This window comes from Harpia harpyja, chromosome 7 (assembly GCF_026419915.1).
Source record: "Harpia harpyja isolate bHarHar1 chromosome 7, bHarHar1 primary haplotype, whole genome shotgun sequence".
Lineage (NCBI taxonomy): Eukaryota > Metazoa > Chordata > Aves > Accipitriformes > Accipitridae > Harpia > Harpia harpyja.
The window spans coordinates 44,977,457-45,002,264 of NC_068946.1; the positions used below are offsets into that span (position 1 = coordinate 44,977,457).

Genomic DNA, 24,808 nt, shown 5'->3' on the forward strand with positions numbered 1-24,808 from the left:
TGGTACTTAATATAAATAGGAATGTGGAGAGTATAAAAATGCTAATAACTAGCTTGTGCAGTAAAACTTGATAGGATACCTAATGAAAAGGGTGAAGACAGTAACGACTGAGTCCACTGTCTCTTTTGGGTCGGTCTTTTGATACTAGAGCACACAGTTCATATAAGATTATTGTCCTTTTGAAGCAGTTTGTGCTCTTTGAGCAGGGTAAAGTCATAAAAAAGGATGATCCAGTGATAAAAGCGATAGCCTTGGCCTGGAGATGTAAAAGTTTAGTTCCTTCCCTGGCTTTGATTTGTACAGTCATGACCCAAGTCGCTAAATATTTATATCGGTTTCCAATCTGTGAAGTGGAGATAACATTTCACCTTGCATGGGAGTTTTATCTAGCGAGCCACATCCAGACTGCAAGGTGCTCCAGTATTGCAAGAATTGGGTTACGAAAGACACATGAACATTGCAAAGACTTGATTAACACAAGGGAAGTAGGATTCTGCCTTCGGCGTTCCCTGGCTTGTGGCAGACAATCGGGTTTTTGGCCCCCAAGTTGAGAAAACCCCATCTGCCACTGGGTGAGCACACAGCTCAGACAAGATTATTGCAGCTAGAACTGATGACTTGCAGCCTGGTTACTGCCCATGCTGGGACTTGAAGGGAGGAGCCTTGGCTTGCTCTGGTTCAGATTCGTAAGAGAAAGAGAGGCAAACCCAGACTTTTGGGGTTTTCATGGTTACTCTGCCGTCAGGCTGCATCTTGACTTGCTCTGTGCCATGGTGCCATTGTGGGGGACACGGCGTGTACTTTGAATAACTTAGTTGCTAGCAGTTGTGGGTATCGAGAGCAGTATTCAGGACAGTATTAAAGGAGGAAAGAAAGGAGCTGAACTGCAGATACTTAGGTTTTGTGAAGTTTGGGGGATTTGTTCAAAATGCATCGCTGTATGGTCGCCTCCAGTAGGGAGAAATTAGCTTCTCTGTTAAAGAAGACATTTGTGAAGGCTATTCCAATCAGAAAAAAATCTTCCTGCGAATGTATGGCAGGTGATGTGAAGGGAACATTAGTTTCTTTGGGGATTTGCTGCCTCATTTCTCACATTACTATTGCCTTCCCTCTCTCCTAACAAGCCCTTGATGACTGACACTATTGCAGAGGAGTAGCTATGGCTGCCGGGGGGCCAAGGGGCAGCTGAGAGGTGACAGCTGAAGGGAGACTTGCCCCATTCTCCCCTTCTCTGGGTATCTGTTGTAGATTATTTAGTTATTCAGAGTGGTCTTTTAAAAGACTTCTGTAACTTTAGCTGTGAAAGTCCACATTTGAGTGTGTGCGTTGGGTGACTGTCCTGCAAGCTTGACTCCAGTGTATGTGTAAGCCCTTAACAGTCTCATGGCAAGTTCTAATAGGAGCGAAGCATAACTTATTTTTATAGGTTTACTTTGCTTGCCTCTAATGATGGGTTAACAGTAGGAATTAGCTTTAAGAATTAAGCACCAGGTTTATTTCTTCTGAAATAAATTAATTTCCTTGCCTGGATAAGCTTAATATACAGTGCAGGGCTTTCATTTGGAAAGTGCCTTACAGTATTTCTGCTACTTGAATCATTACCAGTAGAGTTTTCATTATCAAGTTTATCTTCCTAAATACTTTTTGGCTTCAATTTTTATTATCCTGTGGAAGGTAGAGAACTTATTTAAAGGGCAAATAATGAACAGAGAAACCTACAGTGAAAGATTGCTTGCCTGCCTGTCTGCTCCTTGTGCCCTTTCAGATGGTGAGTCGGCAAGTGATGCTGTCTTTCCAAGTTACTAATAAATGAACCCATTGCTTTGATACTGGGGCATTGTGCTGATGGTGGAGGTTTGTCTTCTGGGGTCCTGACTGCTTGTGGTTAGCGAGCATCGCAGCACGGTTCTAAGTAGGTGAATGCATCTCAGCTGGTAACCACTTTTGCTCTGATTTTAGACAAAAACTGTGCATTCTGCATAGTATCCCTTCCTGATACTTGACTTTTATATGCATCTTCACAGTAACAGCCAATGTCACCATTGCTTTTAACATCCCTGCCTCATAAGCTTAAGTGCTTTGGGATGTACCTTTCTTAGGAAGATATCTTTGCATTGCATCCCTTTTGCTGATGTTTTATATACAAATTGCATCCTAGGAAATCATTTGCTTGCTATACTGTTTTCCTGAGCTGGACATTCAAAGCTATTTCAGCTAACCTTTGTTCTCTGGCATTTTCATTGCTAAATCTAAAGTATAAAGTCATCTTCCATAGTGGGGTAAGAGTGTGAAGTGCAACTTTTTTTCCCTCCCCAAGGCAAAATCTTGTTGATCATCTGGCAGTGGAGAAGGGGGGGGGTCTTTTTTGGATGTGGAATAATTATGGTTTAATTGAGAAGGAAACCTTCTGGTGGTATTTTTCATAAACTCTCAACAATTTCACCTTAAGGCAACCATGCTGTTGTCTTTCTTTCACATTTCAATAGGCGAAGATTAATTTTCAACACCTACTCAGGGCCGTGTTCCTCCAAGCTGGTGTAGGAAGTGTAATTTATATCTCTTGATGCCAGCTGATCCACCTTCCTTCACTTCTTCTCCCACCCAAGAGAGATGGTAGGAGGCACCATCGTCTACCAACACTGATTTCTACCAGTTGCACCATATAGTTTTGACTGAGGGTATATACATGTAGCGTAATCTCCAATAGCTGGAAGCTGAAACCAGATTTGGAATGGAAATAAGGAACAATGTGATTTTTTGTTGTTAGTTTATTTTAAATAAAGATGGTGATTAGCTTAAAGATAGTTCCTGGACACGTGCTGGGGTCCGTGCCGTTGCAGATGGGGGTATATTTTTCAAAGGCTAATTTCAGAAGCCCGGCTCAGCCAGGGCTCCCTGTGAGGTTAAAAGCAGAGAGAGCGCACTCTGAGGGCAAGATAGAGCAGAAATCTCTCTTGCTGCTTAACTCTCAGGGATCCCTGGGAGGTAGCATAGCAGCCTGTGGCTGAGGTTAGCCTTGGAGAATATTTACCCTTTCCCCTGAGCCTTTATGTCAAGAGAAGATATGCTCCAGTGTGACCAGAAATGAAGGCAGAAGCAGTTAATCAGGTCTGTTGTCTTTTAAACCCCGTGGAGGTGGCCTGCAGGACCCGCTCGGTGCTTCTCCCCTCTGTGCTGAGCCTTCCCCTGCCCAGGTCTGTTTCTGGCTGAAGGTAGCTCTTCTGCCAGAGCTGTGAATATGGCATGGATGCAGACAGGGTTCTTGGAGGATACGTTTGGTTAAGCTCTCTTCTCAGTTTGATCTGATTTATCTTACGTAATGCAGTGATCTGACTGTCTGTCTTAAAAAAAATTAAATAATCTGAACTTGTATTCTAACTGTTACGAATCTTCTGCTGCTGAGCAGTTTCAGTGATGCTGGGGGGGAAACAGTTGTGCCAGCATAGAAAAGACAATCAAGAATTGGATTTCAAATGCTTTCACCTCTACAACCAAGGTGATCAAGTTAGGGATGTGAGGCTTGGCTCGCTCAGTGTGCATCCCCATGTTCGAGGCAGGTGCCAGATAGTTCATGGGGTGGTCTGCTCCTGTGGCCTGATCAGGAGTTCGTTGGTGTCCGCCCGAATCGTTTGGTAGTGACCCGTGCTGTGCTGCTCTATTCTCGGTGCCCTGAGGCTTTCCCCCAGGGACATCTGTGCCTGCCGTGTGTGCTCTGCAGACATGCACGAGGTGCTCCCAAGAGAGGCGGTGGCTGGGGTGGGGTCCCTACCGCCTCAGCAAGTCGTATGGATAGGAGAAGGGGTGACCGATTTGTAGTCATTTTGGGCCCCGACTTCACGCTGAAGAGCTGCTGGAAGCAGGCAGGCACTTTCTTCTGTGCATACATGCTGAGATTGGATTTGCACAGATCATTGCACGCGCAGATTGACTGCACTGTGAGTTTGTGGTAATGCCAGTGAGATGGTGATAATGGTGGGAACGAGACGCTGTACTGCTGTCCTGTCACTGGGATGAACTGTGCAGCCCACGCAGCCGAGGCATTAGGCTGCAACCCCATAAATGTAGCATGACTGCAGTAATGCAAACTGCTGAAGTATTTTCCTTTTAATTCTATATTTCTAGTTCCTCAGAGTCTTTTCCAGGCTGACCTTTCACAGGCTTTGTCTTTTGTAAAGCCATAAAGCTGTCTGCTTGTCACTGATCCCTAAGCAATGTAATACTTGGTCAAATCAAACCTACCTTTAGAAGTATAGTAGTGAGGTGGGGGCTCTGAATTTGTGTATGCATGCACATATTTCTAGCTGTTGAAAATTTGAGTTCAATGTCATGTTAAAGATGTTGAAGCTGTTCTTCCTGATTTTATAAGAAAGCATCAAGCCTTGAAATGTCTTTGTCTTTTAAGTATCTGGAATTTTACCTGAGTGGGCAGTGCTGCTGGTGAGAACGAGATGGACGGTTTGGTGGGAGTAAGTACCCAGAGGGAAAAGGATGCATGAAATTTCTTAAGTCCCTGATCCTTCATAAGGTGATTTTTTTTTTTTTTTTAAAGCGGAAACCTGGAGATCTGGGCATGGCCTGATGGCTATGACCATTATGACTATTAAGTGAACATGCAACCAACACGGTTGCAAATTTGTACCTGTGATTACAGGGAGAAACAGCTGCTTTTGTCATCCTCCCTCCCTGCCAAATTTGTGGATGATTTCCCATCAGATGTCTGCAATGCAGATGGCTAAATTATGCAAGAGAATCTGCAGCTGTTGTAGTTTATGCTCTCCTACACCAGTGAAAGAACTGTGAGCTGCCTCATGTCAAACCTTAGAGCTACTCTTCTATGTGATGCATAAGAAACTTTTGCGTGTTAAAGACTTCCATGGCAGAAGAGAATACATTTGTGTTCTCGCATTGGTGCTAAGACGACTGGGACTTGTGTGTATCCTTGCCCTGGCTCCAAGGATTGTGTCTCTCCATCATGTACACGTGTACATACTCTTGCTTTTATATACACAGGTGTACGTTCAAAGTTAACAACAGGGGATGCATAAGGGCTGGCTGTTCTGCTGTGTTGAGACGTCACTGTTCCTCTGGGGTTAGGAATGGAGAAACCAAAGGTGTATCCCCAAGTGTTAAATGTTTAGAGAGAGAAGGTACGTCTGAATTTTTTGAGATTTTTTTTTTTTCCCTCTTCTTGAAGTTGTCTGTAAATCTTCTATGATTGTAGTCTGAACTGCGAGGGACCTACTTGCTGAAAGCAGGACATGCTTTGTGCTTCAAATTTGTTTTCTCCTCAGGCTAATTGAGGTATTTTTGGTATACAGCTATAGATGGATGTAGAGCTGGCATGATACAATAAATAGCTGGTACATGATAACAGTACTCAAGCAGTCTGTCAATGGCAGAAATGTAATGATTCTTTAAAATCTTTATTTGCCATTTAATTTATCTCTAGGGTTCCTCACGTCAGAAACTCCTTGTCCACAACTACCTGGATGTTGGCTTTTATCTCTTGCTTGTCACGTACATTTCAGATCCTCAGACAATGTTGTCTTGAAATGAGAGGACATGACCAAAAGCATGGTGTTTATTTATATAGCTATAATAACCTGAAAGAAGCAAACAGTGAATGACAGAGAGAAAGAGATTTATGTTCTGTGGATAGCACTAAGACAGCATATGCAGGAGCTTAGCTGGAGCTGCTTGACTGGTTTTCTGCCTGTCTTCTGCAGGCAAAACTTGGTTTTAACAGTAGAAGTGTTTGCATTAGTTCGCTTTCAAAAACGTTTGGAGCAACTGTGCTCTGTATTGTGAGTCTTTGCCATGGTGCCAAACAGGCTGCTGCAAATGAATATAGATATTTACTTGGAAAAAAAGTTGCTTGGTACATTTCTTAACCTTCCCTTTGTCCGTGTGCTGCTCGCCCTTGCACGTTAGCATCGCCTTTGCCTTTGCACTTGCATACGGTCACACTCTGGGAAGGACAAAGTGCTGAGCAAGTGTTGTCCTCTGCCCTGCAGTGGGATTCTGTGGGATTCTGGAGGGAAGTGACTTGTCTGCACTGGGGCAATGTGGAGACCTTTGATTGCTGTCATTCCAGGGGTACAGCTGAGCTGGTCTGTGTGACAGTGACTGCACTGAAGGAATGAGCTGTTTATTTGCCTGGCTGCACAGTGCAAATAAGAAGATTGATTATAAATAATCGGGGAAAACAGAATCCTTGTTTCATTTAGACATATGTTTTAAAAATGGTTAGCAAGGGCCTGTCTTGTACCAGATGTCCTAGCACTGATTTTTGTAAGCTTTGACTTTTTTCCTGTCTTGTAACACTCCTCCTTTACACTTACTCCATGTGCTCTTTTCCATTTGAGCCCTGGCCCTTGGAGCCTGGGGCTCCTTTCATGCAAGAGGAGCAAGTTGAGGTGTTGAGACGTCAAAGGAGTTGTCCAGAACTGTTCAGCAGAGCCAGGCACTGAACCCTGAGTGGTTTCTGCTGCCAGATGGAGAGTAACTCTGTCTTGTACCTCCAGGGGAGCTACTTGTCTTCTCCGAGAAAAGACTGAGGCTGTGGGAGTCCTCTTGTGTAGACACCTACAAGTCCCTTGGGTGTTTGCACCAGCCATGACCTAGAGAGGCTCAGAGGATGTCAGTGCTTAGAGTAGACTGCGGGGCATCCTTGTGTTGACTGTGACCTTTCTCTTCTCACCTGGGACTGAACGAGTCACTTCCCTTGCTTAGCTTTTAGTTTTAATGTCAGTATACACTTGACATGCCAGTGCATCTTCTAAGAGCACATCTATCACAGATGCCCACTACAGACCTGCGGGCCTCCTACCATCCCAGCAGACCTTATGCAGCACATTGGAGCATCTGGGCTAAGGGCCTGTAGGGTTGTTGTTATTTTCCCATTCATTTTATGAACAGAAAACATCTAAAACTAGAGGAGCTTAGCGCAGAGGGATACAGCTGCTGCTGAACAACCTAATGTAGCAATCAAAGGAGAGGCAGTGACCTTGGAATTCATTCAAATGACTTTTTCATTGGCCTTGAGAATTTAATGGCAATCCTCATGGGATTATTGAAAGGTAGGATAAATAATCGTAGGAGAGATGAATTTATTTGTAGTGTGTAGGTCTGACTTCTAATTCACATCTCCCCTTTTCCGCAATGGTAGGTGGAAGCAGGCTGTAGCACGCAATAGCAAAATTCTTAGAAAGATGGCCAGAGAAGCATTTTTTATCATGGGAGAAGCTCTAAAGATTTGTTGTCCCTCTTTCAGACTCAGTTTAATGTGGTGGCTTTTTTTCCAGGCTGGTGTATTGTGCTGTCCTCTGTCAGGGGTAGAACAAGCATTGCATGATAAAGATTTGAGGACTTCAGTTTGCATTTAAGTGCCTTTAAAGACCTGATCCTGCTTCCCTTTTATTTTAAGCATGAGTGAGCTAGCTTTGTGGCAGTCAGTAGTGCTGTGTCTGTGTGATGTTCATGAAAGAACCCGGAACAGTGACATTTCATAGTCTGGATATCTTTCTCCAAAATATTACTTACATGAATTTCAGATGCTTTGGATTGTTTTTTATTTCCTGGGCAAAGTCTGTCTAGCTTGTTTGGTTTGGTTTTGGTTTTTTTTTTTTTCTCTCTGCATAGGTTTGTGAAAACTCAGGTTGTTTGATGCTTTTGGTTGATCAGATCTAATATTAATGATTTTGGAATATAGCATAGATTGTGTGGATACCGTATCTAGAGCACGGTGTGAAGCTTGCTCTGGCTGGAGGACATGCTGTGTAAAGCCCACCAAGGTGAAGCTACCCCTGCAAAAAAGTATTTTTTTGTATAAATTTGAGCTAGCTAATTCAGAGAGGTTCCCAGGTATCTGAGCTGGGACTCGAGGTGCCCTTTGTTTAGAAGTGAGGAAGAGCACACAGAATGAATAAAGTTCCCTGCTCCTAAGAGGAGAAATAAATCAACTCGGGCAGGTGTCAGAGGGAACTGTCAGCCCCTTCCGCAAAGCCATATGCCTGCAAGTTTTCTGTGGGTGGCAAATAAATCATTTTGCCAGCCTCTTTTGTGCTCTTAACCAAGACAAGCAGTGCTGAGACAGTAACTCTTCCTCAGCCTTTTCCAGCTTCTTCCTGAATTCACCTCTAAAGCTGTCGCATCAGGTTCCCAGCTTGGTGGCATGTGCTCCCACCACTGTGTAAAATGACAGCAAAGCTTCCTCCTCCAGCTGAAATCCCCTCGTTCTGCTGCTCCTACCACATTAAAGCATTATTTTTTTTCTCAGAAGAAGGACTTGGGGCTTTTTAATGCTGTGGTCGCTATGCAGATGACTAAGTGGTATGGACCTTAGCTGGTGTTTGAACTGGAGTTTGGTCTGGGATCAACCGGTTGTGTATTTGCTGTAATTCTCAGGTGGGTTTTACAGTCTTTATTTAAATGTATCCACCCCGTTCTATAAACATGCCCTGAAAGTGTTTCATGGTGTGCTGAGGTGGTTGGAGCTCTGCTGAAGTCCCTGTTTGCTGTGGTGAAGTTATACCTGGATGTCCTATCACTTCTTGGTTGTGAACGCTCTTTGACGTGTGCTGTATAGAACATGGTCGTCTGGTTGAGTTCAGGCTTAGGTTTGCATCTGCTGGCCTCAGCAGTCATCCCATTGGTGGGATTCAAAGCAGCACTGAGGTTCAGAGTCCTTGGTTTATTTTCTTCTTTTAGAGAGTGGTGTAAAAATAGCTCCAACCCTGTTGCCCATACACCTCAGAAATGGCTTTTGCTGAAGCTGCATTGAGACAGATTTCTAGCTGTAATTTCTGATGCGACTTTCAAAAGCTCAGCAAAGCCTGGCCTTTCAAGTGCCCGTTCCAACAATAACAGCTGAAGAAAGTAAAGCTGGCTGCTGCTGCAAACAAGAGGAGAAAGTGCGGCAAGGGATTGCACTGAGATTACATTGCACCGGGGCAGGCAAGTGCAGTGCGTCTGGGTCGTGCCACGGGCCTTAATACAGCCCTCTGCGTCTCTGGTCTGCGCGCAGGAGCTGGCCCTCGCCCTGCCCGAGCATCGATCTCGGCCACTCCGTCCCTTTGCTCTGACCCTGCAGGGTCCCTGGTTGTGCTGGTCCCCTGGGGGCAATAGCAGGGGCTGTGCGGGGCGAGGACATCGTGCTGCGCCGAAGGTGCTGAAGCATAACTTGATGTCACGGCAGGAACCTCACCTGGTCCTGAAAATTCAGCTTGCCTGGAAGCAATTGCACTGGCTGAAAGCAGTTTAATTGACACCCAAATAATTTATTTTAAATCTGCCTTTCTCGCTTATGCATTCATTTTATTTTATTGTCATGTCAGCACTTAGCAGTGAAGTAATGGCAGATCTCTGGAGAACTTTGCACGAGTGAGAAAGCACCATTATCTCAGTTTTACAGGCCCTGCTTATGTTAAGAACATATGTGGTGGTGTAATTACACTGATGTGATTAAATCAGTGCAAATCCTTGCTAGAGGGACATGCTGCACCACTGTAAAACGGGGCTTGTTATCAGTGCAGTTTAATTCAAATTACATTACTCAATTAAGCTGTGCTAGTATAAGCCTCCGCTTAAAGTCAGGAAGTCACGTGAGGGCCTGTGTTGTTTCTTTTTAAAGCAGATAAAGATTTGGAAACTGAAATGGGTGAGGCTGTGCCTCTCCTGAGAGCACGGTAGAAGCGATGGGCTTGACAAATACTGTGTTTATAGTACTTTCTGGGAGGAAAGAGGTGTGGATGTGAATTCAGGGGTTTTATTATTATTTTTTTAGTAGATTAAATTCTTTGTTTAAGCCATAGTGACCACTTTGGAAAAGATCCTACATCATACTAAGGCTTTACAAATAAATTAAGTAAAATGCTTACTAAATTCTAGTAAATCTCTACCACATGGTTTTAGATTTTAATAATGGCTAGATGGGTCAATGAATAACCATGGCGTGTACAACCTAATTGTTTGGTTTTGGGTTTGTTTGTTTTTTTTTTTTGGCAGGGTGTGGGCACTGTAAGAAAATGAAGCCAGAATATGAGAAGGCTGCAGAGTTTCTCCATGTAGCCAGTGATGTAAGCTAATTTCCTTTATTATATCCTTCAAATAATCAGTAATAAATAACTGGAGTAATAAAAGTGACTTTTCTCCCTACAACAAATTCAGCTGTTCTCATCCTCCCACAGGACCCTTCAAAATGTGCTTCCAAAGTACAGTCTCATCGCTAATGCATGAGCCCTGCCAAAGTCTTAGAAAGAACATTCTGTCTTGAATGAAAACAAAATCGAAAAATGTTTATGTATTCTGCTGTAGGCCTTATACATAATATGATCAAATCCAAAATGGATTTTTTTTTTCCCCTTACTTAAAGGCATTGAATGTGAAGAAACATAGGCTTTTATTTATGAATTAGATTTGGAAAAAAACAAAGGGGCTTGATCCCTCTTTGAAATACCCTGGTTTTATGGTTGCATCACTCCATTAGCTTCATCTTAAGTGCTCCATCAGCATGGCTGGAGAAGAGAGATCCAGTAATATAAGTATTAGTGTTATTGATTCAGTCTCACACTGTGTACTCCATGCAAGAAGAGAAGTAGGATTAGTCTCCCCCCTACTTCAAGCATCTTCAGTAGAGACATCTAGAGTTCCTTTGTAGTTGTTGGAGAAGAAGGAGGAGATGAGAAAAACAAAGGTCAGATGAATCACGCTCTAGAAGCGTCTGTTCTCCTGTGACTCTAAAGGTGGTCCATGTAAAGATGCCCTCAAGTTAGGGAAAGATGAATTTGCCTTGAAGTAAACTTGTCTTTAACAGTGCTTGTTTCTTCTGGGAGAAATTGGGATCTGTGGGAGGAAATGCCATTCCTGGGAACAGCTCTTAAGCATTATAAAGTGAGTTATATACAGGGAATCCTGTCAGAAATGGGAGGAGAACTGGTAACACTCTAGTTACGCTTAGTCCATAAGATGTCCCTTCCTGGTTTTGCATCAGTCCTCTGTGTCTTTGTGTGTGTCTGTGCTGAGTACCTGAGAAAGTGAAGACACCTAGATCACGAGTGATTGCCCCCAAGTCCACTGTTTCCTGCCAAAGGGGTGAGTGTATGTTGCTGGGATTTACAGTTAGTGGTTTCTTTTTTAGAGTCCAGGTGTCCTTGCAGCAGTCGATGCTACCGTCAACAAGGCGCTGGCAGAAAGATACCACATCTCAGGGTTTCCTACTTTGAAGTATTTTAAGGATGGAGAGGAGAAATACACTCTGCCACACCTCAGAACAAAGAAGAAGATCATAGACTGGCTGCTAAAGTAAGTTTTGAGGGTCTGAGATAGTATTTGGGTTCCTGGCTACTGGCTCCTGGAGACTGCTTTGGTGAGGAAGTAAATCTTAAACCTAGCTTTGCCAACTGCCTAAATCCCTTGCTAACAAAAACAAACTGAATTCCAGTATTCAAAGCCATACAAACGTGTGTGTTAATTATGGCCTCTAATACACCAAATCCTTTATTTGCTGTGGGGTTTTTCATAGTTGTCCTGGTAATTCTTTCCCAAAATAAATATTTTTCAAATATACCCTAAGCCTCTCACTGGAAAAGGAATAGCAATGGCTCTGAAAAATAAACAGAACATTTGTTGTTCCCTCTTTATACTAAGCAGCAGATTTCACTGTTAGTAACTGAATTTCTGCAGTTGTACTTTTCTCTTTCCAGCATTTCAGAGCCAACGCCTAGAATACCAGCTACATGGGGCTGAAGGAAAGCCAGCAAGACCAACAAAACCAGCACCTTTGTCTGCACTAACAAACTTTTCTTGGGTGGTGTGCTAAAATATGCAGAATTAAGTTTGATGTATTATGAAAATAATTTCATTTCAGAGAAGTAAATTGCTGGTACAATTCTCTTTATTCCAGAATAAAATATGCATTTCCTTTAGGTACTGTAAGCCTAATGTATTTTCTGCATTATTCAATGGGAAAAAAACTGCCAGTGTTCTGTGAAGTTTTTAAATCATTTAACCATTAAGTGTAGTTGGCTTGAGGAATGTAATCTTAATTTTTCCCCTCTTACTTGGTGGGGGGAGAGAGGTTGTGTGTGGGGGGGTTTTTTGGTTGTCTCTTCTCTTCGTGCTTCAAATCAGGTAATAGATATGCTCTGGCAGCATCTTTGTAGCATGTTGGGAAGTTTTATCTATATTTTACATTTAGACACAGTACTCCTTTTCAGCCTCCCTGCATACTCAGGCTCCAGGCTGCTGTGTCAATATTGGATGTTAAGTTACTGTCCTAGTTTCACCAGTTTGCTGGAGTATTTTGAGGGCTACATAATTTATATTGAGTTAAAGAGTCAGGTTGATGCTGTCTGTACATATTGGCAGGTGAGTAAGCAATGAGGAAGAAGGAAGGGCTGTTAATCCCTTCTGGATCCTGCTGTGCCTCTGCAATACTTTTGTCTGCAGCCTCAGGTAGTCAGCAACACAGGGGAAACCTAGACAACTTGTCTCCTGCTCTTGACTGCTGGATGTTCTCCCAACTAGAGACGCAATAGAGTAAGATCCTTGTTTGCTGACCAGGGATAAAATTGTCGCAGCTGCACTGAAGTTGGTGGAAATAGGGATGCATCTGGGGTGCAGGCTGGAGATAAAAGTACAGCTTGTGTAAACCTATCCCAATGAGTGGTTTAGTCGCAGCCATGCAGGTTTCAGCTCTGGTCCCTCTGCGGTGACTGTAGTCTGTGCTGCCACACTAGGTTGTTACCAGTATCTGGGTAGCTTATTTCAGGTCAGCATGGGAAAGTCTGTGTGAGATGAAGTCACACCTCTGAGTGTAACTGTAATCGATGATAGCTCCCACCAACTGTGTTCCTGTGAAAATTCAGACCAGCTGCCCTAATTCTTTCACTAACAACTGGCAAATCAGTATTGATGGAAATACGATGGATGTCCACCAAATGACCTTGAGTAGGACTTTAAAAATTGAGGTTTTTTCCACTTGCTTTTTATGTACCTGATACAATTTAAAATGGTGTCATTCAAAGTGACAGGAAAGTCTGAAAAGCTAATTTATTACCAAGGCGACATATGAAGGTCTTTATACCATGGCACCATTCTGATGATTTTATATAAGTAATCACTATTTAAGATACAGCAGGAATGAATTTAATGAGTCTGAGAGAAGACTGTGAGCTGTTGAATAGCAGAAGTTTTGTTAGAGGCACTCTAGATGTGCAGGATTGCTCTGATCTAGTCAGTATGTGCAGTCATAATTGAAACCTGACATTCTCTTTATCAAGGTAAAATATTCCAGTTCAGTCACTCCCAGTCTTCCAAGTGGAACGGTGCTGATTATTGCATCCTGGCTTTAATATCTGAATTCAAGAGAAGGTCATGAAATTCTTTACAGAAGTTTGCGTGATAGCGATAAAGAGTACAAAAAGGATGTTTGAATGGAAGATGCTGTTCTATATTGGTTGCCTTTTGATTCCATCTGCTTGCTGTTCTTCTCAATTCATGCCTATGGATGACACTGATACAAGAGCAATGTTCTTTTCACCCAGATGCTGGATGCAATGTAGGAAATCTTTATTCTGCATTCCTACTCATATGCCTGAGTACAATCACTTAAATTATATTTTTATTGAGTTACAGAAATTAACTTGGATCTTTTTTGTTGTTATCTGGTGTTGGAAATACCGAGCAGGTTTTTCTACTGCACTGTCACCCTGAAGGATTTTTCGACCACAGTTCCCTCATGGTAGTTATGACCAGGACGTGATGCCCCTTTGCCTGCTTCCAGAAACATTTTCAAACCAGTCTCATTTCTTTTCTAGTCCTGAAGCACCACCTCCACCTGAGCCTGCGTGGGAAGAAAAACAGACTAGTGTTATCCACCTTGCTGGAGAAGACTTCAGGGAGTCCTTGAAGAAGAAGAAGCACACCCTTGTCATGTTCTATGCACCATGTGAGTGAATACCTCTCTACATGGATGGGTTTTATAAACCCTACAGTTCATGAAATCCTGAATTAATTCCCTTGCTGTCCCCAGACTTTTAAGGGTAAATAGCTGCTTCTGAATATAACTGCATGGGACCATCATTGGCACCATCATTTTTATCTTTTATAAATGGAAACAAAACAGTATACAGTGTTTATTTAAAGAGTTACTGCGTTAATGCAGACACCAAAGCAGGCAGGGGTACAAAACGAAAACAGATTTATTTTCCTCTGCTGCATTTTATGGTCCATATAACAAAATGTGATCCTTTATAGTAGCACAATGGACATGGAGAGCCTGACTCATTAGTGCAACACTTCAGTAGTGAAATCGATATAGTGGTGTAGGAGGAATCGGTCCCCAGGGTCTGAGAAAAAATTTTGATGGAATAAATTTTGTCTGTAATAAATCTACATTTAAATCTCCACTGGGAATATGGACATAGCTTCTTCCTCCCAGATTGTTTTGCGTGCACTGCACGCATGCTTTCTTTTTGAAGCTCCTGAGAATATTTCTAGAAAAGTTTTGAATCAGGCCCTTTATAAATTAGGTGAATGGGAGGGACCTCTTCTGTTTTCCTGTGTTGTCCCAGAGACAGGCAGACTTGGTACAGGTTCTTAACTTTTGAGGGGTCTGTCAAAGGGAGAAGATAATCCTGGCACTTAGTATTAGGTAGTATTAACTTGATTATATAGCACCATGATTCAGCCGCCCCAGATGCAAGGAAAATTCTTCCCTATCACACAGCCAGCCCTGCAATTCATGGATAACCTTCAAATAAGCAGTTACTAACTTGTTGCCATTAAACTGAAGGTATTTTCCAGGAAGGGAGAAAAAGCTCAGGTTCTTAATGTTTAATCAGGCAGCCCCTTATTTTGCTTTTCTGTTAGAGAATTAAACATGAATGCTTTTGGGCTCCCATGAAGCCCTGCTGGATGTGGAATGTGGGAGAAGGGAGGGGTGCAATTCAGAAGGGAGATTTCTGGAAGGTTGTAAAAGAAAAGGAAAGGGGACTTAATCCCTTCTGAACTCCAGTTCCCACCACCTATTGACTAAAAATTGCCCATGTGCCAGGAATTTCCAATTCACGGACCTCAACTGGTTAAGAGCAAGCCGTAACTGTAAAATCAAATGATTGCAGATGAGATGGTAGGATTTAGAAGTTTGCCGTCTCTCGAGTTTTCTCTATCTGATGAGTGACTTTCTGTGGAAGAGAGTCAGTTCTCTTTTGGTTTTTACCTGCATCTTTTTAAGGCACTTAAATTCTTGGTCTTTTTTAAGGCCACATTTAAAACAAAGACACTATGTACGATGAGTATGTACCTCTCGGGGTTGAAAGCATGAGGCAACTTGCCTGATGGGCTAATTATGATACCATTGTTTGCAGGTTGACTTCTGCCCTTACACCAGGAGGGGTGAATAAAGATCAGCCTAGCCCTGTCTGTATGAACGGGCTGTATAAGCAAGGCTTTCATGATGTAACCATTGGGTCCTTTAAGGATGCCCTTCAGACATGTTCTTCTTGCACTGTTCTGGATACAGTGCTGCATGAGACCTCCTATCTACAGGACAGAGGGGAGTTAACTGGAACCACTTCTGGCCTTCCCGTGGCTCCTAAGACAGTCAGCGTTGCTATTGTGTTGTCAGTATGTGGGTCACACACAGTTTCTGATTTGTCAGATTTGTTCTCTAAATGTGGAAGTGTCTGTGCAAAGGAGAAAGCAGGTGCACAGAGGGATTGCAACGAGCCTGCCCTTTGTTGGGTGCAGGGGAAAGTAGCAGATGAGTATGTTAAATCTCTGGTTTCTGTGAAACAATCATTAATGCAATAGAATGGTACAAATCATTCTATTTTTCAGTGTTTCTGCAGTGATAATGTGCCTCCTGCTAAATTTGATAGATTAGCTTTTGTTTACCATTTTCTCAATCTTGAGACCTCTTGGAGCTTATATTGCCAATTAGTCTTAACTTGCTTATTTTAGTGCAGAAGGAACACGGATAAAATTGCCAGGCCCCATTATCTCAAATAATTTTCTTTTCCTATTCAGATCCACATCTTAGGTCAGTGCAGACTCACAGTATGTTACTCCATTCACTTTTGACTCTATGACAGTATTTGTTACACTTACACATATGCTGAGATATTTTAAGATTGAGGGTGTGTGTATACATGCATATATATATAAAGTATGTTTATATATAAATATTTATGCTAAGAAATGTATCTCTCATCTGTCATTAGAATTTAAAGCAGAAAGTTGAATATTCTGACCTTTGTAAAGCTTTTGGCTAGAGTGACAAACCTTTAGGCAAAGGCCACAGATATATATCTTACATGCAAATTAAAATCGGATCCAGCTTTTCTGTGGCAGCTTCCAGTCCAAATTACTTAATATGTATAGGAGAACAATTGATCTCCTGCTATGCCGATAACTCTGGACTGAGCTGAGCAGTGCTTTAATGGTCCTGAACAGTGCTTCACAGTGATTTAGCTCCGGAAGAGAAGACTGCTACATCCACACAGAAAAGATGGAGAACTCATTACTCCATCACCCTGAATGTAGGTGAAGCATAAAGGTTATTCCTGGTGCCTGTGGAATATTTTAAGGACTGAGAATCAGAATCAAAACTCTTGAAATTACTGGCAGAAAAATCCACTATTGTGGACTTGACACCCACAGAGAGTGATGCTCTTGATTTCACATTCCCATTCCTCCCCAGTGGCATCTCTGTGCACTGTAATGACTGATGCGGGGCAGGAGGCAGCAGTAGGGGCAGGTCCCCAGTACTGACTTGGGGCAGAAGTGCCAGCTGCAGAAAAGCTAATGCTACTTGTGCTGATAACTGCCTTGGGCCTGCTCTTCGTTTGGGTCCATTGGGTAGGTCTGTATCCTCTGTGGCCACCATGCCACGCAGGCTCGTGGTGCAGGCTGGCACTTGTTGGTGTTTTTCAGGGCTAGCACTTGGAGCAGGCTGCTGGCATCTGTGCTGCACACCACCTGGCCTGGCTCTTCTCTGGACCCTTGTGGGGCTCTTGTGGTCCTAAGATGTAATCGTCATCCCACTCCCTTATCTCTGAGTTCAAAATGCCTAAAATAAGAGGAGGACAATGATACAGTCTGCTGAAGTGAAGCATGATGCCACAGGTGTGTGTTGTGTCCCAGGGACTGCCATGAGGGGTTTGAGGAGCATTTGAAAGCAGTAAGCTTATTGCACCAGCATTTGAGAGGCATTTTGGGAGGGTTTATAGGATCTGTGTCTGTATTATCTCCATAGACCACTCCTTGGAGTACTGGATACCATCAACTACTCCAGGTTTCCTTTTGTAACTGCTTGGCTTTGTCCAGAAATAGGGAGAGGAGACAACTAGTCTGAGTATAGTTTGGTGTACACACATAGCCTGGTATGTGGGTGATCAGGATTTGGGGGGGCTGTGGGCCAGACTGGGAACTGAGCCAAATGGACAAGAATAGATCCAGCCTAGCCCAGTTAGACTGCAGTGCTTAACCAGCTATGGACAGAAGTGCACTAGCTGCATGTCTGTGGTCTATGTCTAGAGCTTGTTTCAAGACTCACAGCATTAAATGCCTAGCATTCTGGACTGACTAGTTTGCATCAGTGCCTCTTCTGGGATCAACTCACTGACTTTTCTTTCTTCTTTCTCTTATGTCCTCACTGTTTGTTCATATAGCTTATCTGAATGTGTTTTATCTGCATTTTTACTTTTATGTGCTCTCTCCACTCCGTTATCCCAGCTAATTGAGGTTTGACTTTGCCAATGGATTAAATTTTAACCTCTTCCTACTGTAGCACTGAAAACTGTGCAAAATAGAAGCAGTTGATTGTGATTAGTTGTCAGAATCACAAAGGTCAACAAAGTTCCAGTAAGTAACATGTCTTCTCAGTTGGAGATGTTTTTGCTGCATTACTCAAACTGAATTAAGGAAAAAAAAAAATGTGATTGAAGCTAGGTGAGCATTTTTCAATGAAATAGGGAGATGCAGATGGTTCTTCAGGAGTGTACTGTGTTTTTAACCCAAACTTCTGTCTGGAGTGGCCCTTGGAGTCCTATATGAAATTTCTTGTTGAGCCAATGCAAAGACCCCTACCAAATTAATGACCATCACATTCTCTAACTAAAACTCACATGGTTCCCTCTTCTGCCTGGTTCATCCCTGGGATTTAATATGCCTTTTTGATGTCATAATTTGGGGATGTGACTGTCCAGTTTTAGCTATTCTTGGGTGATGCTCCCTCAAACTTATGCTAGGTCTTTTGTGCTCTTGTAGAAACAATTCAGAGCTGGGGACACAGACTCCATAGATGGGCATCCTCCATAGATTGCATTAGGCAGAGCATCACCAGCAGGTCAAGGGAGCTGATCCCCTCTACTCAGCACTGGTGAGACACAATTGGATTGCTCTGTCCAGTTCTGGGCTCCCCAGTACAGAAAGAATATTGACATACTGGAGTGAAGCCAGTGAAGGTCCGTGGTGGTAATTAAGGGTCTGGAGCATCTGACATATGAGGAGAGACTGAGAGAGCTGGGACTGTTCAGCCTGGAGAAGAGAAGAGTCAGGAGAATCTTACCAGTATGCGTAAGTGCCTAATGCTGGGGGTAAGGAAGACAGAGCCAGACTCTTCTCTGCAGTGCCCAGGGACAGGACAAGAGGCAATGGGCACAAATTGAAACGCAGGAAATTTTGCTTAAACAGAAGAGGGTTTTTTTTACTGTGGGACTCGTTGAACACTGGAACAGGTTGACCAGAGAGGGTGTGGAGTCTCCATCCTTGGAGATACTAAAAACCTAACTGGACACAGTGCTGGGCAACCTGCTTGAGTTGACCTGGTTTTGAGCAGGGGACTTGGAGTAGATGATCTCCAGAAGTGCCTTCCAACCACAGCAATGCTGTGTTTCTAAGAATAGTAACACTGGAGTTTGAAATACACAGTGGTTTTTTGTTTTGCTTTGGGGGTTGTTTTTGTTTTGTTGGTTTTGGTTTGGGTTTTGGGTTATTTTACCCTTCCCATCGCGTTCTGGTTTTCTTTTAATAGGAGAGGCTTAATAACACCCCCTACTAATTCTTGCATAGAAACAGAAGCTATCCACTTGTGGCTTATAAGAATGAGACCAAAACATGAAAACACATTCGTATCATTTTTTTGTCGAGATTGCTGCCTGCAAAGAGACTACAAATGAATCAACTGTGCCAGAAACAGGAATTATATATAATAGACCAGTCATTAACAGGTCCAAATAACGGGGGGCGGGGGCATTTACTTTTTAGGTCAGTCACTTTTAGTGGAAGGGCTCGGCACTGAGCAAATTCATTCAGTTCCTACTTTTGTAAAAACACAGGTAATAAGCGTTCTTAGAAAATACTTTCAGCGGCAATAAGAAATAATAGGGGGAAAATGCTCCCTTTTAATGGTTCGTAAGGGTGGCAGCTGCCAATGTTATTAACTTGCCAAATGGCTTCAATCTGTGGGACTCAACAGGGTTTGCAGAATGGGTATTTTTAATAAATACTTTGCTGGGAGCTGATTTCCAGTTCTCTGTTCAGCAGTGAAACTTTCACTTTGCTGGAAATTATTTTTGTCAGCTGGAAGAGGTTATTTTCTGGTGAAGCCTGACCCACAGGGGTTACCCAAAGAACACCCAGAAATAAAACAAACTGAGGATGATTTTAATGAGGTATTTTTGTATTGAGTAAGTGGCTGTACTGGGATGAGAGGATGTGCAATTAAGAGACATCAGCCTCCTTAGCTCTTCACTTAAATTTTTTGTAGGGTTTTTCTTTCAGACTTGGTAGAAGTGAATGGGGGTGCTTAATCTGTTGCACAGATTAAATCACAGAGGACTTCGGGATGGTGTTTGAGCCGTTAAAAAGCTCTGTGTTGTTCTAAGAGATGGTACCTGGGTATTGTTCTGATACAAAACAAAGAGAATTCTTTGGCTTCCAAGTCTGATGGGTCATCTCCTGGCCATCAGTAAGAAGTAAGAAATCAGATAAGGGTTTCTTCAACAGTAAGAAGAAATCAGACTGGGATCACGTTTTTTTCAGTTCTGACTAAATCAGTCCTGCCCATCCCTGTGTGTCTCATCAGCAGTGCAGAAAATGCTGAGAGCTAAAGCAAACTTGCATTAATTTTACCCACAGGCTTTGTTCAAAATATTAATCATTCCGTATCCTGGTATGCTCCTTCTCTGTCTTTTCACAATAAAAACTGCCCAGTTTCTTCTGTCCAAGTTATGCATTGAGGAATATACAATGACAAAAAAGCACTTAGTTGAAAGTCCTTGCCAGAGTGGGTTGCACTGTGTGCAGAGTGGGTGCAGACTGTGTTTTGGCTATTCATGCGAACAGCCAGGAGGGCCATTATGCTCATCTAGCCCTGCTAGCTTGCTCGTGGGATCCAGGCTGTCATCAAAAAGCTGTCCTTAAAGTGGTAATGTTTACTTTCCTTCTGTCCCATTTTTTGAAGTAAGCTGGGACAAAGCTGGTTGCACCGTTATCTCAGCCTTTGCATAGGAAGGTTTGGTGGGAAAATGCAGTGTTCTGGCTAAGCGGGACTGCCGTAACAAAACACGGCAATTTTGACTGACTGTGAGGCTTCAGCCAGTGGCTGCTGGGCCTGAGATGACCACTCTCAGTCTCAGTGCTGAGCAGACCTGTGTGGCATAGTTCTGTATGAAGGATGCACAGAGGGGGCTAAAATACTCAACAGTTGAGTTAATGGGTCCAGATGCACCGAGCAAAGCAGCAGCACAGATTAATTCAGTGTCCCATGATGGCCTCGGATTGGCTCCCACCAAGAGGTTTTCCAGCGCTTGCAAGCACATCTTGTTAAGTTTTCATTAGGAGGCTGTATCAAAGAGCCTGAACAAAATGTGCGTGTTTGTAAATGAAGCTTAAGCTATCAAAAAATTATTAAAAACATGCTGAACAGAAAGAATCCATTTCTAGGCAAAAACCCTTGCAGGAGGGATTTTCTGGTTGTTGACTGAGGCAGAAGCGAGGTCTGGACCCTCTGATAATGAGGCTTTAAATCCTGCGTGGGCTGGCACTGCAGAATTTTGATATGTTAGCTCTGCCACTAACTGGTTTCTCTCCTGCATTAGTGGTGCTCTTGCTACAGGCTTGCATTAGCAAGGTGCATTCCTGTTGGTGTAAATAGTGCTGATGCCACAGAGCCCATTAACAGGCTGGGTTTGATAAAGGATGAATTTATAGAGTGGTCTCTGCAATCAGGCTGGCAGAACTGCTCTTAGCCCCAGTGTTTGTGTCGAGGATATTAATTAGCACTGAGAGAACAGGTTTGACTGCTCTCAACTTAGAAGTTGAGGCACTTCACAGGACTGCATGTAGCCATGATGGAAGTGCTCAGAGTTGGCTGTTGTGGAGCTGTGGCATTAAACTAAAATTTGTCAGGGTGATCCAGCTCCTCTTGTTTTGTAAAACAAATTCCACACTTTAAATCTGTTGTAACCCTAAAATGTTACAGCTGCTTGAATTGGTACGAAGAATATTACCTGTACATAAACAGTTCAGGCTTGCGAGAAGTGGAAGGGGAGGGAGAAGTGCCTGCCCTTGCCCCATGAAATTCTCTCCTCGCAGACACGCAGCTGTGTTGGTGCAATGTCACGTAAAGTCTGTGTGGGGTACATTAGGAGACATTTGACTATGAATATGCCACCCACCCTTATGCACTGTCATCAAACCCATTTCCAATAAGACAGATGCTTTTTCTGGTGATGCAACATTATCATAACAGGGGCTGCTTTTGAGCCTCACTTAACACAGGTGTAATTCAATGGTGCCTCCCCCAGTGCTCTGCTGGACCTCTGCTAACTCAGAGCAGTTTATCTTCTGATTACCAGTTGCATCTGCTGGCGTGTTAGATGGCAGAATGATTTTTTTGCTCTTTGATTATGTTTGCAGTTAATCAAGGCTGATGCTGACTTGGTTAACTGCTGTTATCAGCTTCGTTTGTGCCACATGTGCCAGTGACAGTTTATCTGAAAAATCCAGGTCTGCTGGAACTGACACTTAAGTTTTGTTCTGGATGTAACTATTGCTCTTTAACCCTTTCTGTCCAGAGATGGCTTGCTGTACAGCTTTCCATCTTAAAGGATTGCTTGTTGCCAAATGCTAAGTGCTGTCATGTAATTTGTAATTCACTGCAGTTGGTCATATCCTTGCCTTTTGTAGTGGATAAAGCAGTCCAGGAGTTCTGCGCTGAGTCTCTCCTCTTCTCACCTTTGCAATTTGGCCTGTTCTGATGACTTTGTTGCTGCTATTGCAATTGTTCACGTCTAAGGCTGTGGTTTCCAAAGATTTGGTTTTTGTATCCCTCATCTCCTCTGTATACCCCCGAAGTGCTACAAAATAAGAGTTCAGATAGCTTGGAATAAAGCGCAACAAAATGCAACAGCAGGCTGTGAAATTGGTAGTAGGTTGCCTGTTGTTGTTAAGAGTAGCGAGGCAAGCCCTGGTTGACCTGATGCTTCACTGAAAACCTCATGACCTTTTTCAAATCAAAGGACAAATCCCCCTTCTTTCAATTACTAGTATCTCGTGTCTTGGAAATATGGTTATGCTATGTGTCAGGTCATGTCATAAAATGAGCTTTGGTTCCAGATATTCAATTAAAAGGCCCTCCAATTCTCTACTGGTAGAACAAAAGTGAATTAACCTTTCAGTAACATCCCCAGATGCCTTTCTCAAATCTGCCTGTGGATTCAGCAACTTCTGTAGCTACACGAACTGTGTTGGTTTAAGCAGTATACCCATTTTTAGCTCTTATCTGTGCAATTACTGTCTGTGGCCTGTCTTGCCTTGATTGACCAAGTAATATTCTTGTTTTAATTCTAGTTAATCACTTGGAACTCTTGAAGTGGAAACAGGCTTTGCTTTACTCTGCAGTCTACAAGCTCCGGGGTTTGCTTTGATAGCTGTGCAATGTGCTGCTTTCACTTGCTTAGAATTGCAGTCATTTAAAAACCAATAACGGAGGGCAGTATCTGCCCCTGTTATTTAGACAGTGATGATTTCAAGCAGAGATGGGAGAATCGGTAAGTCATTCCCTGCTCTTCACTTTGCATGCTGAGGGCTCCATCCTGCCACGTGCTGAGCCCTCTGAGGCCGCAATGGTTTTGCAGTTGAATGAATGGAGTCAGCACCTTGCAGCCCTCTCCCTGTCAAGCAGAACTGTGAACCCTGAGAGTCACTTAACCTCTTCCTGACTCCATTTAACCTTGGGTGTAATGACAGAGGGGAATAATCACATCTGTCTCTCTTAGGGGCAATTTGAAGCGTAATTAATTGATAATAGTTAAAGCATTTGCGATTACCCATTGAGAAGTACTAAAGGAAGCTGAGTGCTGAAGGGGGAGCAGAGCCCTTCCTCATGCTGAGAATAGAGCACAGACAGCACAAATGCCATGGTCTCGCAAATCACTGGGCTTTCACATCCCCTCTAAGGAGCTGGCCAGGACTTTGCTATGAAAATACTGACAGGTTAAGTTAGTATATTTGATACGGAAACAGTCTACAACATTAAAATGTATGCATGTTTAAACTATCTCTTTGAAAAATCTCATGTAAAATATATGCACACCACTTTGTTACTTTACTTATCAGATCTTATTATGTACAAGATGCTAAAAGCACACACAGAAACAACATGGGTGGGGTTATATACATCGTTATGTATTAATGGTGAGCAAAAAGTATAACGCAGTGCTTTCTGAAGTCAAAATGCCTGATCTGCACTGGTGTAGAGTCATTTTAGTTGGGATGCTCAGGTTAGGGTCAGCAGGGGCTGTCATCCTCACCTGACCTGTGGGGCAGTGCTGGCACACCGCAGCTCCCGGCCGCTCGGAAGACGGTGATACAAGGACAGCAAAACCATATCACCTCTGTAGCAGTTTCAGCTCGGCGATGTGAGTCAGGGACAGGCTGCAGTCTGATCAGGTGGAGAACCACTGCATGAAAGCATCTTTTTTAGAAAACCATTTCATTTCAGACTAGAAATCACTAGTGATTGGGAATGTGAATTTCCTGTCTGAATTTGACTGGCTTCAGCACGCAGCCAGCTCTGGAGGTTACTTAGCCTTTGGCACCCAGCTTGAGTAGCTTGTCATAATGAAAACTAGACTGACTTTTTTTGATTTCTATCACTTCTCAATCTTTGGATTTAAGCTATTGACACACTGAGCTTCCTGACTCCCTTTGCCATGAAATGCGCCTTCCAGTCCTGTTATTTTTCTTATGGGTCTTCTAAGCCCCCTCCAGTTTGAACTCATTCTTGATTTGTGGACCCAGAACTGCAAACAGCATTTTGGAGGTGCCAGGCATAGAGGCCCTCTCCACACCTACTTAATATTTTCATTTATATATTCACTGAAGTTCCTTTTGACAACTCCATCATTTTCCTTCAAAGGTATATTGCTAGTATTGTTTGGATTTCTTTTGCTTCTAATACATTTAAAGCCCCTTTTATACTTAAAATATCATTATTACCTCTGCTGACTGTAGTTACTGCTTTGATGTCCATTTGCTTCCTTTATCTATTTTGTACAAATTGTTAGCTTTTGATTTATATTCATTAAAAAACAGCTTCACCTTTCTTCTATGTGCTATGCTAATACAGCTTCCACTCTTCTAAGGAAACTGAATTAACCTTGTACTGTTCAGCTGTAGAGAGGTTATATTATATCACTGGGCTTTGTAGTTTCAAATTAAACAATGCATGAAGTAACTTAAAGGACGTTTTTCATATTTAAGCAAGTAGAAACCTGTGTTTTTTGGAAAGAGAACTTGA

At 42.8% G+C, this 24,808-nt stretch overlaps 1 protein-coding gene across 2 annotated transcripts in view; it reads left to right on the top strand.

Moving 5' to 3' along the window:
• PDIA5 (protein disulfide isomerase family A member 5) overlaps positions 1 to 24,808 on the top strand; it is a 102,787-nt gene that overhangs the window by 59,683 nt on the left and 18,296 nt on the right. For both annotated transcript variants that reach the window (XR_008235967.1, XM_052792361.1), the window contains exons 12-14: positions 10,006 to 10,076; positions 11,138 to 11,301; positions 13,818 to 13,948. Coding sequence is in view for 1 of the 2 variants with exons in the window: in XM_052792361.1 (XP_052648321.1) it covers positions 10,006 to 10,076; positions 11,138 to 11,301; positions 13,818 to 13,948 (366 nt within the window). In the remaining variant the exon portion in view is untranslated. The remainder of the gene's footprint in view (positions 1 to 10,005; positions 10,077 to 11,137; positions 11,302 to 13,817; positions 13,949 to 24,808) is intronic.